At 43.1% G+C, this 15528-nt stretch overlaps 1 protein-coding gene across 4 annotated transcripts in view; it reads left to right on the top strand.

The window, feature by feature from the left end:
- FAM53A (family with sequence similarity 53 member A) overlaps nt 1-15283 on the top strand; it is a 52215-nt gene extending 36932 nt beyond the window's left edge. For all 4 annotated transcript variants that reach the window (XM_083149580.1, XM_083149666.1, XM_083149745.1 and 1 more), the window contains one exon: nt 13804-15283. In XM_083149580.1, coding sequence (XP_083005706.1) covers nt 13804-14091 — 288 coding nt within the window. In that variant the 3' untranslated portion in view covers nt 14092-15283. The remainder of the gene's footprint in view (nt 1-13803) is intronic.
- Nucleotides 15284-15528: the final 245 nt, after the last annotated feature.

Genomic DNA, 15528 nt, shown 5'->3' with positions numbered 1-15528 from the left:
TTAATGTTTGTTGTTTTTGCCGAGGCATGCTGGGATTTTTAGTTAAACCGCCACGGACACAGATTTTTGGGAACACATGGTTAAGTTTTGCATGCATGAACACATACCTTATCCGTTTGTTGTAATATCGGACTTCCCCTTTCATTCATACATACTTTATGTAAATGGTGGAGATTTATTAAGCCTTGAATAGATATAGCAGAGAAATTACCAGCCAATATACTTCTGTCACTTTTCTTGCACAAATTTTTTACCTTATGAATTGGCTCCGCCCTCAAGATGGCCGTCTCTACTGTGCCTAAGCAACTGGTGTACTTTAAACCGGAAGTCAAGACTAGGATTGTAAATGGTAAATCTAATATGAATGTGCAGATTCAAAAACACAGTTCAGAATGCTTTCAAGTGTCTCAAATGTAATGTTAAAGTGAAGCTGTTCCCTTACGCATGGTGTGAAAGCTCATTATTACATTAAGGGGTACACTACGGAGTAGATGTATGAAGCAGTAGAGAAGTCGTCCATGGAAACCAATCAGGTGCATTCTAAATTTATAGTATGCACTTGATGAGTTCTATCAAATCAGATTGGTTGTCATGGGTGTCTTCTCCACTGGCTCAATTCTCAACTTTTTCCCCCTCTGTTGAATGAATAGGCCCCTAAAGAACACTTACCGGCCTTTCTTCCAACTTGGACCTTCTCCTGAATTGACAGTGCGCACTGTGATGTTGAAAACGGATAAAGATGTGTGATGTCTTCCACACATCCATCTTGGTCACCATTCAGCAAACCTCCCACACACGAAGCAGCAATTACTTCTGGTCATTGGTACAAGTGCACCTTGCGTCATGGGTGGTAGTTACTTCATGCCTCAATCTCGGTTTTAAGTAGCAGATAAGGTACGCCATTCATGCTCAGTGTTCTGGATGAGTGGAGGATTCCAGCAGATGTTACTCATTTGGCTTCGGGCTGTTTGAATGTTTGGTGTGCTAATTTACCTCAACAAATGTGGGTGGAATCGGAACAATATAAACATGCTATCTAGCTACAATGGTATTTTAATGCTTTAAAAATGGTAGCGAACAGACACAATTTTACGGTTTAAAGTCACACGGCCGTTGCAAGGTGATTTTATGTAGGATGAACCTTTTACACTAACCTTTAATCTACCTGTAAAAGTTTTTTTGCAACGTCCAGAAGCTAGGTGTGACCATTCACTATTTCTGGCAATTTTGTTTGCCCCAGGGAGGTGCTGAGATGACAGCGGCCATATTGGCTCATTATAACGCCTCAGGATGAATGCGGTGTGCGGCATTTGTTTGTTGTCCAAACATAAATTTTTATGTTCTCTGTGCAATATTGGACAGTGGCTTCCAGGGTATTTTCTGGCTCACACTAGCCCTTCTGTGCCTTTAAACTGTCATACGTGAGCCTCTTGTCTGTTCTAGTTTTTGTAGGTTCAGATATGTTGGGAACTGGTTGTGTTATGACAGAGCCACCACCGTTCACATTGGGAAGAGGTGGTGCAAAAGCAGAATCGATTGCATTTTTTTTGGAAACCGCTCCTTGCCTGAATCATATGTGCTGGAATCCAGTTACTCTGATTAGATAACATACGTACATGCAGCCAGTCCCTGGCTGACAGAGCTCTCGGGCCCCATATTCTTTTGCTTTGGTAAAGCAAGACTTTCTTGGGAAATGGATACTTAAAGATATGACCAGTTTATAACTTGGGTGTAGCAACAGATAATGGCCGCCATGCCATTCTCTTGGTGATTTCTCAGCTGCACAGATCTCTAGGAAAATGGCTGCCATGCCATTCTCTTGGTGATTTCTCTGCTGCACAGATCTCTAGGAAAATGGCCGCCACACCATTCTCCTGAGGTATAGTATACTTGAATGCATGGTGTACAGATGCGCCTCCCTGGAAACCTTGCACTCATAGATACACTGATAAGTAGACAATGTTACCACTACAGGTGACTGTACGAAGTGCGCATGTTGGCCCCAGTGCTGACGGTTGAATGATCCCTCTGTGCTTCCATCCTGTCAGAGTCCTGCTATCTGACACTTTCTGACTGTGATAAACAAATGAGGTGGCTGTCTTGGGCAATCTTGTGATTTTCCATAGTTTTATTCTACATGCTCCAGCCTGCCGAGTACAAACAGTGATTCTATTCTAGGAGTCCATAAAGTCCGACATGTCAGCGGTTGTTGATAAAACACTGGTTTATAGGCCTGCTGGCCGGCTTCACAAATATTATGCTAGATATTTTTAAAATCTAGGACCGTACTTTTAGTAAATACAGTGCTGTGTCTCTGCTTTCCAATTCCCTTTGTGCCTTTCCAATGTTTATATCATTGGACAGAACTGTGGGAGATTTATCAAACTTACACAGGACAAGTGGGGGTGTTGCTGTTGGCAACCAGTTGCATTTTTGGTAGGGTGACCAACTCATCCCTTTAATCCGGGACACATATTAATTACACAGGTTCTGTGGCTGGCTTTCACCTGGTTTTAAACTGCCACACCTCAAGACTCCATTTCACCTGGTTTTAAACTGCCACAGAACCTGTGTAATTAATATGTGTCCCGGATTAAAGGGATGAGTTGGTCACCCTAATTTTTGGCTATCATTTTTCAAATACATTCTAAAATTTGATAGCTAGAATCTGGTTGCTAGGTTCAATATGTCCTCTTGTCTGTAATAGGATTTATACCTCAATTACCATTGCTTTTCATCCTATCCAAGGGCAGCTCTGCCTCATTTTGAATACTGGTATGGTTTGTGAGGAGAGGAGTGTTGTATCCTTTAGCAACCGTTTTTGATTTTTTTAATCAACTAGAGCATTGATGGGGAACCTTTGGCCCTCCAGCTGTTAAACTACACATCCCAGCATGCCCTTCTACAGCTTTGTTATTCAGCCGTGCTAATACTGTAGCAGGGCATGCTGGGATGTGTAGTTCAACAGCTGGAGGGCCAAAGTGACTAACAGCTCAGAATTTGTTCTCTCAATTCAGATTTGTAGAGATTTTACCTCATGAAATCATTAATTTATATACTGGGAGTTTCAGTCTAGACAGCTTTCAGTATAGCGCTTGCTGTGCGGGGGATCCCGCGGCTCCGGCTGCCCGGCATAATCGCCAGCTCTGTTTGAATCCACCAGATTTTTTGGAATTCACTGAATAGCACCTGCATAGCCATGCCCCAGCATTCTCCAAATACTTTACACTTTGCAGCCTGTCCGTCCACGCACCGGTCTATAGTGTAATGACTGTAACATTCAAGGGGAACAAGATGAAAACCTATTAAAGGGTTGTTCAGTGTCGGAGTGTTATCTGCTTGTCTAAGTACATATAGATGGGAAGCGGTCATCTATTAGAATGAACTTAGGTCTACAGTCATTAGGTCGACCCCACTAGGTCGACTGGCAGGAAGGTCGACCTGACTTAAGGTCGACATGGGCCAAGGTCGACATGACTTAAGGTCGAATTTGCATAAAGGTTGACATGAGGAAGGTTGACTGGTCATAAGGTCGACATGGGTTTTTCACTGTTTTTTGAGCCGACATGTGCCGACAGGCGGTATTTCATGCCCGACCATCCACTAGGGCAGGCATGTCCAACGTTGGCCCTCCAGATGTTTTGAAACTACACATCCCAGCATGCTTTGCAATAGTTTTAGCATTCTCTAATAGCAAAACTGTGGCAAAGCATGCTGGGATGTATAGTTTCACAACATCTGGAGGGCCAACGTTGGACATGCCTGCACTAGGGCGTGGTGGGAGAATAAAATAGTGTGCCGAGCGCAGCGAGGCACCGTGCCCGAAGCAATGCGAGCGTCCGATTCTCATTGCCAACTGTGTCCATGTCGACTGTGTCGACATTCGTATAAAAAAACAGTGAAAAACCCATGTCGACCTTATGACCAGTCGACCTTCCTCATGTCAACCTTTATGCAAATTCGACCTTAAGTCATGTCGACCTTGGCCCATGTCGACCTTAAGTCAGGTCGACCTTCCTGCCAGTCGACCTAGTGGGGTCGACCTAATGACTGTAGACCTAAATTCATTCTGACAGATGTCCCGCTTCCATATAGATTTGTATATAGATATATGTTAGTGGACACATTATCACAAAGGGCATGGCCATTACTGATCAGACGCCTTATTCCTAGACCGTGTCAGTACTGTGCAGCCATATCGGAGTTCGGTTACCCAAGGTACCTGGCCAGTCTGGCTCGGTTTGTCTGATGGTATATGTAGTGCACTCGTGGGGGGGTGATGTGATAAATCTTTAAAGTAAAGTTGCATGCAGTAACCAATCCGGGAGTTTTATTGAATAAATTGGGCTGCATAGCTGGTAGCTGGTTGGTTTATCTTTCTAGAGCCAAACCCGTATAAAGTCTTGGAGGTTTTCAACATGCACCTCTCCATCTGCTGGGGAACTACACATTCCAGCATGCTCTGCTACATTTTAGAATGCCGTAGTAGCAAAACTGCTGCAGTGAATGCTGGGATCTGTAGTTCTCTAACAGCTGAAGGGCTGCATGTTGAATTATCCTGCTCTAACAGGTATGATACATGTACCCTTTGGTGATACAACCTTAATCCCTATGTATTCCCCTCTGTATTCTATCATACGGCCTTATCTGTAAGTGCTCTGCCAGCACTCACATCTTGCTTGCCCTGTCCCGCAACATGCTCAAGGGATCTTGTTCCTACAGATATCATTGCTACAGTATGGTCCCCCTATTGGCGAAACAGGCGGTTGATGGTGGAATTGTTATAGCATGTGGAAGGGTTAAGAAGCACTTTCCCAAGACATGAATACCGCTGACACTTTTCTGGCTCACATACAGTATCTGCCTCACCCCTGGTTTCCTGATCTCTGACAGGCCCAGTCTACTGTCTGTAATTGTCCCGAATCTAAGCTGGAAACATGGGCTTCCAGTTTTTCTTTTTTTTTGTTTTGCTTTTATTTATTCACCTTGTGTTTTTTTTGCAAAAAGAAAAAAAAATTCTAAGTTTAGTTTGTCGCTTGCGTCTGCACAGACAGACAATGGGAGGTAATGAGAGACGAGCGTAGTCACAGGGAAACTAACCCTTTGCCTGCCGCCAGGCTGAGGCCTATGCACATTACCGATGAGTCTGGCTCGTGTTAGTGGAAGTAGCAGTCGGACGGTGGCGCGGAGGGTTAAAAGTTAATGAGAATCTATTGCAGCCCCATCCGTGCACTCATGCCTGGAAGATTGGCTTGAAGAGAAATGTTTCCCTTTCTTGTCTTGACAGATCAATATGAGTGTGGCGTGACGCAGCGTGCAGTTTCCACAAAGCCGGCTCAGCGGCTGGCAGGGCGTGCTGGGAGTTGTAGTTGAACAGCTGGCGAGCCACGTTTATTGCCCAAGCCTACCATATGCAGCCTTCACCGCACAGGCAATGTTTTTTTGTTTCTGGAGGTTTTCCTTGCAGATGTTTGTTCCACACACTTTGCTGCAGATCATAGTATAGATGACCTTTTCATTTACCACAAAATATTTCTTACAGTTTGCTCTGCAATACTTTCTTGTTTTTGCAAAATGTTTAACCCGTATGTGATTGGTTAGACTGAAGCATATTGGGTGAGGTGAGTCTATTGTATCATGCCTACATAACGTGGAGGAAACCATTTTTTTTGGTTCTGGTCCAGTAGGCCCAAAGTTTCTTCGCCGTTTACATTTATTGGCTCATCTCACAAAATGGCTGCCACCACCGTCTCTAGGCAACAGGTGCACTTTAATAGATAAGCTTACTGACAGCCGTAATCATGGACAATACAGTATTGTGGCTGAAATAAATAATCGGTATGTAAGTATAGAAACAACAAATTACCCATAATTCTGTTTCAACAGAACTTATTTGTTTTTTTTCCCGTGGTCCCAGATCCCGTCTAAAGTGGCTGGAGCTGTTTCAGTTGTCGCAGCAGCGGTTGCCCATCGCTTATCTCTGATTTCTGCTCACACCCTCATGTTGCAGCCCCTAATTCTTTTTGTCTGTCTGAAGTAAAAAAAATTTATCATGGCCGCAGGACACGTGGAAAAATGAGAACGTGTGGCTGCCTTAGCAGATGGACACTGCTCCGCCATCTCCTGAAACTTTGGACGCTCCTGTTTCACAGCCCTGTCAGCCCTCTTTTTAATTTATCATGACTAAACAGAAACGGTATAGTAATAACATGAATTAACGACCAGATGAAACAAGATGTCAGTCACAGATCTCTCGCTGGAGACCTTGGAAAGAAAGCCGGTTGCCATAACAGAGACCAAAACAGTCGTCCTGACAGAAATACCTCTGAGCCCAGCATTATATTGACAGGGCGGCCTGTGTCTCTTTAGTAACGCTGCTCGGTTTAGAGAGGTGCGTTGGTGGCAGAACAAGAAATATATTTCAGTTTGGAGTTCCCAGAATACCTGTAAAAGAGGAAGCGCGCTCTTCTAGGCCGGCCAATAAAGCCGAATCGGTGCAGCTGTGCTGAGCGTTTCACACTAGAGGCCGTCACGTGGTTGCGGCATTGTGTTTTATGGGGCCTTTGCAAATGATATTGTAGGAAATGAGCCAGTTTACAACCTTAATGTATTTCCATTACGCATCGGCCAGATCTGCGGAAACCCAAACTTCGGTTTTCCTATATGATCCCTTAGTTCGGTATAGGAGATTTTAATAGGGCTATCGCATAAAGTGGCTGGTCAGGTGGTAATGTCGTTTCCGGTTGATCGCCAGTGTCTGGATCAACCATGTTCTGGTCGACCACGCTTAGTCGAACGTGTCTAGTTAGACGCCTAAAGATAGTCGACGGCGTCTAGGTCGACAAGTTTTTCATGTTTTTGCTTTAGACAGACTTGGTTCACACTTTACCATCCAAGAGGGCATAGAGTTAGATTATAAATAATGCCTGAAGCTTGGCGAGGGGACACTGCACATTGCCACCCAAAAAATGTGAAAAACCTTCTGTTCACTCCTCACAGGGAAGGTAATGTACAGTGTAGAGGTGCGGCACTCGGTCACTTCAAATAATACAAACGTAAGCAGGAACTGCTGGTAAGGACAACGTTTCAGTTGTTTAATGAACTGTTTTCAAGTCAACTGAAACGTTGTCCTTACCAGCAGTTCCTGCTTACGTTTGTATTATTTGAAGTGACCGAGTGCCGCACCTCTACACTTTGTATCTCTATATCTATCGATCCAATACTGAGATTCCGTGGAAACGCGACACCTAGAGGTCATCGTATTCTAGTATCCTGGAATATTTCAATTCTGTTCAACTTCCATAGGGAACTATATATTTTATTATGTTTAAAATTCATATTTTTATATTATATCCTAAATTCCAAGTTTAACTGTAAGCAAACAAGCATTGATTAGTTTGGAACTCTGCCTCACCAACACCCCCCTTTCCCCAAGTTTAATTAGTGCCCAAAGCTATACTTTGGACAGCATATAAATCCCAAAGGCCGCCACCCCCCCCATTCTTCGCCCTCTTGTCACGCTGAGGAGGCCGCCTATGTTGGGTCTCCCGCTAAGTGCAGAATAGAAATGCGAGTTTGAAGAGTTAATTTGGAGAAGTTAGGGGGTGGACACCCCCATCCCCAGACAGCAGCTGTCCTTTCATCTCTCCTCTTGTGCGGAGAAGAGCCTAATCTAGCAGCTGCCAGCACTTGTCACAGCTCCCTATAGAGGAGACCTGCTGCCTGACAGAATGTGCTTGTTACAAAATATCTATGGGTTTAATGAGGGGGAAACTTGGCGCGTTCGTTTTGGGGGGTAGGGTGCCCCCCCCCCCCCCCCCTCCTTCCTACAATACTGAATTGCTTGGCTGGAAAGGTGGGGAGGGGGGTTTGTGGACTACGTGATGTAGACTTGTCAATGAATGGCTGAGCTCGGAACTTGGAGGAACTGTGGACTTGGCATTGAAAGTGGATTATAGAACAAGACGTTGGGTTTTATTTGTAGTCAACTTTTTTAATTGAACTTTTTTTATCACTTTCAGTTTTTATTGAATGTTAAACCTTCAAAATGGACCATGAAGCTATATACGTATGCCCTTAACCCTTTGAGTGCAAAGTGAATTTGTCAAAATACATGTGAGAATTGGCAAGCAAACATTTTTATTCATAACGACCTGTATAGAAAATATTATCTTTTTTTTTTTATTTTATTTTATGCAACACTTTTTTAATTTGGATTTATTTAACAAATGTGAGCGATGTTGGCATTGTTAGCGGATATTTTGCACATCTCGCACAGATGTTGGCACTCGGAGGTTTAATAGAGTTAAATATGTTGGCCAGGTGCACTTGGCTCCTCTGTCTATGAATAGAATAGCGCAGAATATCCTTGAATAGAATAGCGCACAAAAAAATTGAGCTGCTGCTTATCTTAATGAGATCCCGGTTCTGATGTGGTAGAGCTGGTCTTAGGACTGGTGATGGCTTGAATGACATCAGAGTTCTGACTGGTTTTTTTTTTGTTCAAATATAAAACCGCTTTATTGGTTTCCATTTCTGATGACACCATCAAAGTATTCAGATGCATATTTAATTGGGCACAGGGCCTCGATAAATGAACTCTTTGGATATATTTGCACCATTACTCCCACTCAACAGGACAACTACTTTTGATGGGATAATGGTGGGGTGGTTCTGCCCTTTCGGACAAAGACCTGTCAAGCCGAAGCATAGATGGCATGTGCCCAAAAATGTGGAAACGTTGGTCTGAACGCTGATGTTTATTTTGTATTCTCTGCACAGAGAATGCAGCCATAAATCCCTGTCCTTGTTCAAAAGACCGCGGGCCCCCGTTGCCATTTAGCAGTTTAGCAAGCTTATAGTCGCCCTTTCATTCATTGGGGGCGGTCGACATTTGGTTTCTTGACAGGCGGCCTGAGGTATTCACGCCCTCCTGAATGGGCGAGCAGGCTCTGTCCACACTGAACAAGTGGCTGTGGGGCGAGGGGGGCATATTTGGAGTGAGCAGAGGGTGCCGTGCCTGACAGTCCGCCATGTCGCAACCTGGATAGGCCATGGGCACAATGCTTGAAGAATCAAAGGGCCTTTTTATCTATTGTCGACCAGGACACCCATTTCAAGTTCAAATTCCAGCAGGCTTGGGAAGAAGGAAAGACGATAGCTGTAGGCCGCGCTCGGGGGGGAATAATAATCAAGTATCAAAAGTGATTTGCAGACAAGCCAGCACTTTGTGCTCTGACAGGAGCGAACGCACTGGGGTCCTTCCCTCTGAATGGACTTTTTTTTTTTTTTGTAAATGTCCTCCTGTCTGCTGAATGCAAATGCTCCTGGAGGTGGTATGGCATCCACGTTCAGCATCTGCTGCTCTACAGCCTTTACAAACGCCAGCCATCACAATGTGAAATTAGGCCCAAAATGTCATTTAATGAAGTGAGGCTCTGTGCTCTATGCTTTCTATGTATTTGCAACAAATGAAAGGCTCTGGGGGTGAGAGCTTTCAGGGGTTTATACCAGAAAAGACTTCTCATTAGATGCCTCAGCTTTTCTTTCCACTTCCAAAGAAGTTTTTCTTTTTTCTTTAAATGTGTGGAGAAGGTTGGAATTTATCCATCTGGATGTTTTGTGTGTGTGGGCTACAGATTTTCCGAGCACACAATGCCTTCGTTCGTGATGGACCCAGAATGAACCTTTTTTTTTTTTTTTTTTTCTTATTCAGATGAACGTATAATCCAGTCAGCAGCTGACGACAAATGCGCTATGGATCGTTTATTGTGGAAAATGTTGACAACCCCTTGTCAGTCTTGGACACTCTTAATTGGCCTTGAACCATAGACATGTCCTCACGCACTTGCTACAGTCGCGCCAAGCAGCCACTTAGTGTTCGCTCTAGGAATTTTTTTAGGGCAGGATGCTGACCACCAGACAGGGCACTATTTTTCAATCTGGGGCACTTTTTTTTTTCAATTGGGAGGGCACATTTTTATATTAGAAATTTACATTAGAAACCAAACAAAAAAACATATAAGAAAAATTGCACATTGCACTAGGATTACGCCCATTAAACATTGGCATACTCTGCTATGCTCATTACAAATTCTGTCGTAATGACATTATGGCACATACAGTAATGCCTCTTACACATTATACCACACACCATAATGCCCATTACATATGATGGCACACACCAAAAGTTCACAGCGGTGAGGGGCAGCGTAAGGGCGCACGGTGCCACACTAAAAGGACAGGTTGCATTTTGTGGTTTTTAAAAATGGGCAGTGTGCGGCACTCTGCGAAAGAAGCTTGGAACACTAGCCATCTTGGTGGCCAAGAGTCAGGCAACTTATTTTTTTTTATTTTTTTTGCTTAAAAACTCATATTGGTCGCAATGTGAAGCGACCAGGACTCCTGAGATTGATTGATATACGACCCTTCTTAATTTGTGTACGAAGTGCTATGTATGCAGCGGACACAACTGTTTTTTCCAGGCAGAGTTCTTTGTGTACAGACTCAGTCGCACAGATATAAAACTGGCGCATATTTAATGAATTTATTCTCCTAGTACTTTATTTTTATTGTAGTTTGAATATTGATTGATTCAATTACTTCAAAATTTGTCTTTCTCTGTAACGGGGCCCTTAATGACCAAACGTAGATATTCATAACCCCATAAACCCCACCCTCCACTTCTTAGATGCCCTGGCAGCTGGCGTTGCAAGATGTAAGCTGAAATTTGTCTTCTGACTTGCCCTATAACCCTGATGTCCCAGCAAAGGACGCTGATGGAAGAGCTGGTTACTTCCTGTCATGATGAAGAATGTAATCCCAGCCTATTGATGGGGTGCTATTTAGCTGCATGCAGTCAGACACCTATTGTTGGTAGAGCCTGTGACATCGCCCCCAGCTGAATGGAGTCCGCGTTTTATCTTGCGTGCAGTCTGCTCGCCCCGTGCGGGGGGAGATGCTAATTTTTGTCGTCTGCCAAGAATGGCCTTTCTGATGCTGCAGGAAATCTGATTTGACAAAAGTCCTGCTGGGCCCTGCAGAATCGGTGATCCTTGGTGTGACACAGCAATGTTCCAATGGAATAGGACTCGTGTAGGGACAGCGTTGTAATAGGTCTTGGCAAGGCTTTTGTCCTATATAAAGCGGTGGTGTATCGTGTTATTAGGGAATGTTATAACACTTATGGATAATGAAGGCTGAAACAATCTCACAGGTTCTTCTGCTCACAGAATGCTTTTCCCTGTCCAGTTTTAGTGATTGAGTTTTTTTTAAACCTGGATCCAGACTACCAGTTTTTTAAATGCCACTGGTCCATCTATTTCTCCACTCATATTCCTTGTGTCAATCCTCCTATACCCGTCATCTTTGTACATACTGGTTTGTTTTCAGAAGGTTCCTTTATTTTCTATTGCAGTCTGTCAATAATGGGGCCTACACACACTTGCAGGCCATTTTCTGAGCAATATTACTTAATTTAACTAGATCGTTCGGAAAATAGCCGTACATTGCTGTGTGTGTGTGTGTGTGTGTGGCAGTCATAGCGATGCGCGACCCGTGCATTGATATTGCCCGGCGATGGATATTCTCCTAATCGTCAGGCAAGGCCATTGTTCTCATTGGAGATGCGATGGCACATGGAGGTGTGCTGAGCGTTTTGAGAAATAATAGCTTCGCTCACAACGCTCAGCACATCGCTACATGTGTAGGGCCCCGTAAAGTGTTCATCTTCATGCAGAGTAAGTACTCACCCCCTGCTAACTACAACTCTCAGCATGCAATAAGTACCCTGAGGGTATGACTTCCTCAGAATTACTAACTTCATTCTTTCTAGTCAGTCTTCAAATTGGCGGAAACCCCGCTCTTTAAAAAAAAAAAAAAAATTACGTTAATCCTTATATGGTTTCCCAAGCCTTTATGCAAATATAAATTAGGATTCATTTTCAGCTCTGTCCAAGTGATTTTTATTTTCTTTGACACTTGATATAATCCTTTTAAAATTCAGCCTCGTTTCAGCCTATTTGGCAACACATGAAATGAATCTAGGTTGGAAATAATTTGGGACTTTACTGTAAACAATGTTAGATCTAAGCTGCACAGCAATTCCAGCCTTTAAAGGGGGGGGGGGGGCTGCTTTTGGTCACAGCTACTGGCACGGCCAATACACATATGGCAGAGGATAGGCCACACAGTCAAAACTTGGTTGCCTCTAGATCAGGCATGCCAAAACTATGGCCCTCCAGCTGTTGTGAAACTACAAATCCCATCACGCCTTGTTTTGCTATTAGGGTATGCTAAAACCCTGGCAAGCCATGTTGGGATGTGTAGTTTTAGCTGGAGGGCCACCGTTTGGACATGCGTAATCTAGATAGTAGTTTGTACTGACCCAACAGAAAATGGCCACTTTTGTTATACTGGTCAACGTACGTTCTGTATTGTATCACACATGGTCATACCCTAGCGCAGGGGTGGCCAAACCGGTCCTCGAGATCTACAAACAGTCCATGTTTTCCAGGTTACCTAGCTGGTGCACAGCTTTAGTCATTACTAACTGTCACATTTTAAAACCTGCTGCATTCAGTCCTACTATAGATCCACAGGTTGCCTGTAAAACATGCACCGTTGGTAGATCTTGAGGACAGGCTTGGCCACCCCTGCCCTAGCACAATTTGACTGGAATGCCAATAGGTAGAAGATAATCAGCGATAATGTGGTCCTATTTCTGTTTCATTGCTTAAGTTGTTGACTTCATCAGCAATTGGCTTCAAATTCAGTTATTCCCATTTCAGCGTTCATGGAGATTAGGCAGATCGACGACAGAGTTGCAATTATTTTAGGGTATTATCTAATTAGCAGCAGTAAATTATATGGGCTGTTGGATCTCCCGGGCGAGATCCTTTTTAGCCCTGACAGCTGGCACTTATGAGGGATTCCATATATTTTAGACATGTGAAACCAAAACCCAGAGAACTGCTACCGAGCCGCGCACACTGGCACACGTGGGTCCACAGTTTTTCTGCGGAACCTACGTTGTTCCATCTGGTATGGGGTAATTGAATACCATTAGCCAAAGATCAGGTTTTTGCAGTGTGGAAATTTATGATTTTCTCAGTCCCTCCACTGGTTGCCTATATTCTGTCGTAATCAATATCAAATACTTCTACTCACGTACAAAGCTAACAACCTGACTATACCAATATACATCACTTCGCTGATCTCAAAATATGTTCCCAACTACATCTCCGCTCTGCACAAGAGCTGTGCCTCTCATCCACACTCATTACTAGATCCCATTCACAATTGCAGGACCCACCCTATGCAATGCCCTTCCACGCACATTTAGACTCTCCTCTAGCCTCCAAACTTTCAAGCGTTCCCTGAAAACTCACCTCTTCAGGCAAGCTGATCATATACAGGAACCCCCACATAACCTCCATTAGCATTTATATCTAATTGCATCCCATCAGCACTGTCTTGTAATCTGGTGGGACTGCCATGCTATGGAATTCTATCCTTATGTATCCCTCCTATTATCCCTATAGATTATAAACTTGCGAGCAGGGCCCTCCTACCTCTGTCAGTTTATTACCCAGTTTGTTTTATGACTGTTTCCAATTGTAATGCGCAACGGCATCTGCTGCACTGTATAAGAAACTAAATAAATAATAAATCCTAGCGCTTGTTATTTTTCTGCTTTCCTCGATTACAATCATGTAAAATAATTATTAGTGATAAAACATTATACATACGGAATTTGGATTAAAAACAGCTTGTATTAAACTAGTTTTTATTGCCTTTTTACAGACTTACAAAAGCCTTTGCTCATTGGATTATGAAGACGAAGATGATCCCCACCTCAAGACAATCGTCTCCTCCCCCTGTGATTCCAACGACCACATGAATATCATCACTCCAGGGTCCAGTCCGGTGAAGGAGTTCACAGCCGAAAGGACCGGCTACGCCACCCGTTCAAGGGATTTTAAGAGGGAAACCACTGTGAGCGAAAGCGAGGAAGACCTAAGTGACTGTGAGAGCACCACCTATACCACAGACTGTGCGGACTTAGATCTGGAACAAATCGAGAACAACTGAGTTCCGATGCCTCCGTGGGATCCGACATTTATACCGTAGCGGCACGCCTGATGCCGCCACCGCTATCCGTGGAAGGAGTCGCGCCTAGTCGCCTGTTTTAGTTAATGGACAAAACAAAGACTGATCGTTAAATTCAAAATTGTTTCCACCTGGCAGTATTTGCCGAGCGCCTAGTATGTGGGCCTAGATGTACATGTACGACATAGGTTTCCTATGGGGGGGCACTCATCCCCGTACGGAAACGCTGACAGTGCCTAAATATTTTTCTCTTTGCTATGTAAGAATAGAGTTGAGAAGGACTACTATATTAAGCTATTTTTATTTTTTTTTCTAATTACGCCACCTTCCATTTTTTTTCTGCAGGGTGTGTCTGTCTCAGCGAGTCCAATTTGTTTACTTTCGCGAACGTCGCACATACTAGGCTGCTATAAACCGAAAATAAAAAAATATATATATACAAGTCAGGAGTTTCGGATGAGACCTTTATAATTAAAAAAAAAATTAAAAAAATATTAAAAATAAAGATATTTTTGGCATTTCTATGGCTTTTTACAGTTCAGGAAAAGATTTAAAAAAAAGAAAAAAAAAAAGCATTTCTATTTTGAAATATAACTTTTCAGAAGGGCATTGTATAAAGTCTGCCATGATTTTGGCGCAGGTATACGTTCTATTTTTGTTGAAAAGAGCTTAACGTTCGAAGAAAAAGAACTATTTGACTACATGAATGACTCAAATGTGTATTGTTTGACTGGTCCAAAATACCAAATCAACCACTCTGGCTTTTTTTATTTTTTGTTATTAGAGCGAGTGGTTACAAAACTACGTGTACAAATGTTGTATTACGTTGATGTAATAGGTTGATGCTCCATATGTACTAGTGACCTTTAAGGTTGAGTGGGGGGAGTGAAAGATCCCGTAAATTCGTTACTTGAATTTTTATTGTCGATCTTGAACAAAGCAATCATAATTTACATTGTATGCATCTAGAAGTGCGAGTAGTTGCACGCCTTGTGGGTCATTATTTCGTTTTGGATTTTTTTTTTTTATTCTACTGTTCAAAAGAATGTATCGCAGCACTTGAACTTTAGACAGGGACTTTGTAAAGTAACGATCAATTCCACGGGAGGAGGCGATCCCCCTCAGCAATAGAAGGAGATTTGTCCTTAAATAAAAAAAATCAATTTGCTTTGCATATCTTTGTGTGTGTGTGTGTGGTGTTTTTTTTTATTACTGAGGATTTTCGTACTCTTAAAATATCTGCTTAAGCCCATGGACAAAACTAATCTAATAGTTTGTAGATTGAACCCAATCAGCTGCTTTCTGTCATTTTTCAAACATTACCTCTCAAATGACGGGAGCTGATTGGTTGGCACTTGATCGCTCTCCAAGCTTTGATCTCCCCCCATGTATTCATAAGTTCCAAGAGTTATCATTTTG

The sequence above is a fragment of the Crinia signifera genome, chromosome 1 (genome assembly GCF_055691185.1).
Source record: "Crinia signifera chromosome 1, ASM5569118v1, whole genome shotgun sequence".
Classification (NCBI taxonomy): Eukaryota; Metazoa; Chordata; class Amphibia; order Anura; family Myobatrachidae; genus Crinia; species Crinia signifera.
This window is presented reverse-complemented; position numbering and strand designations above follow the sequence as displayed.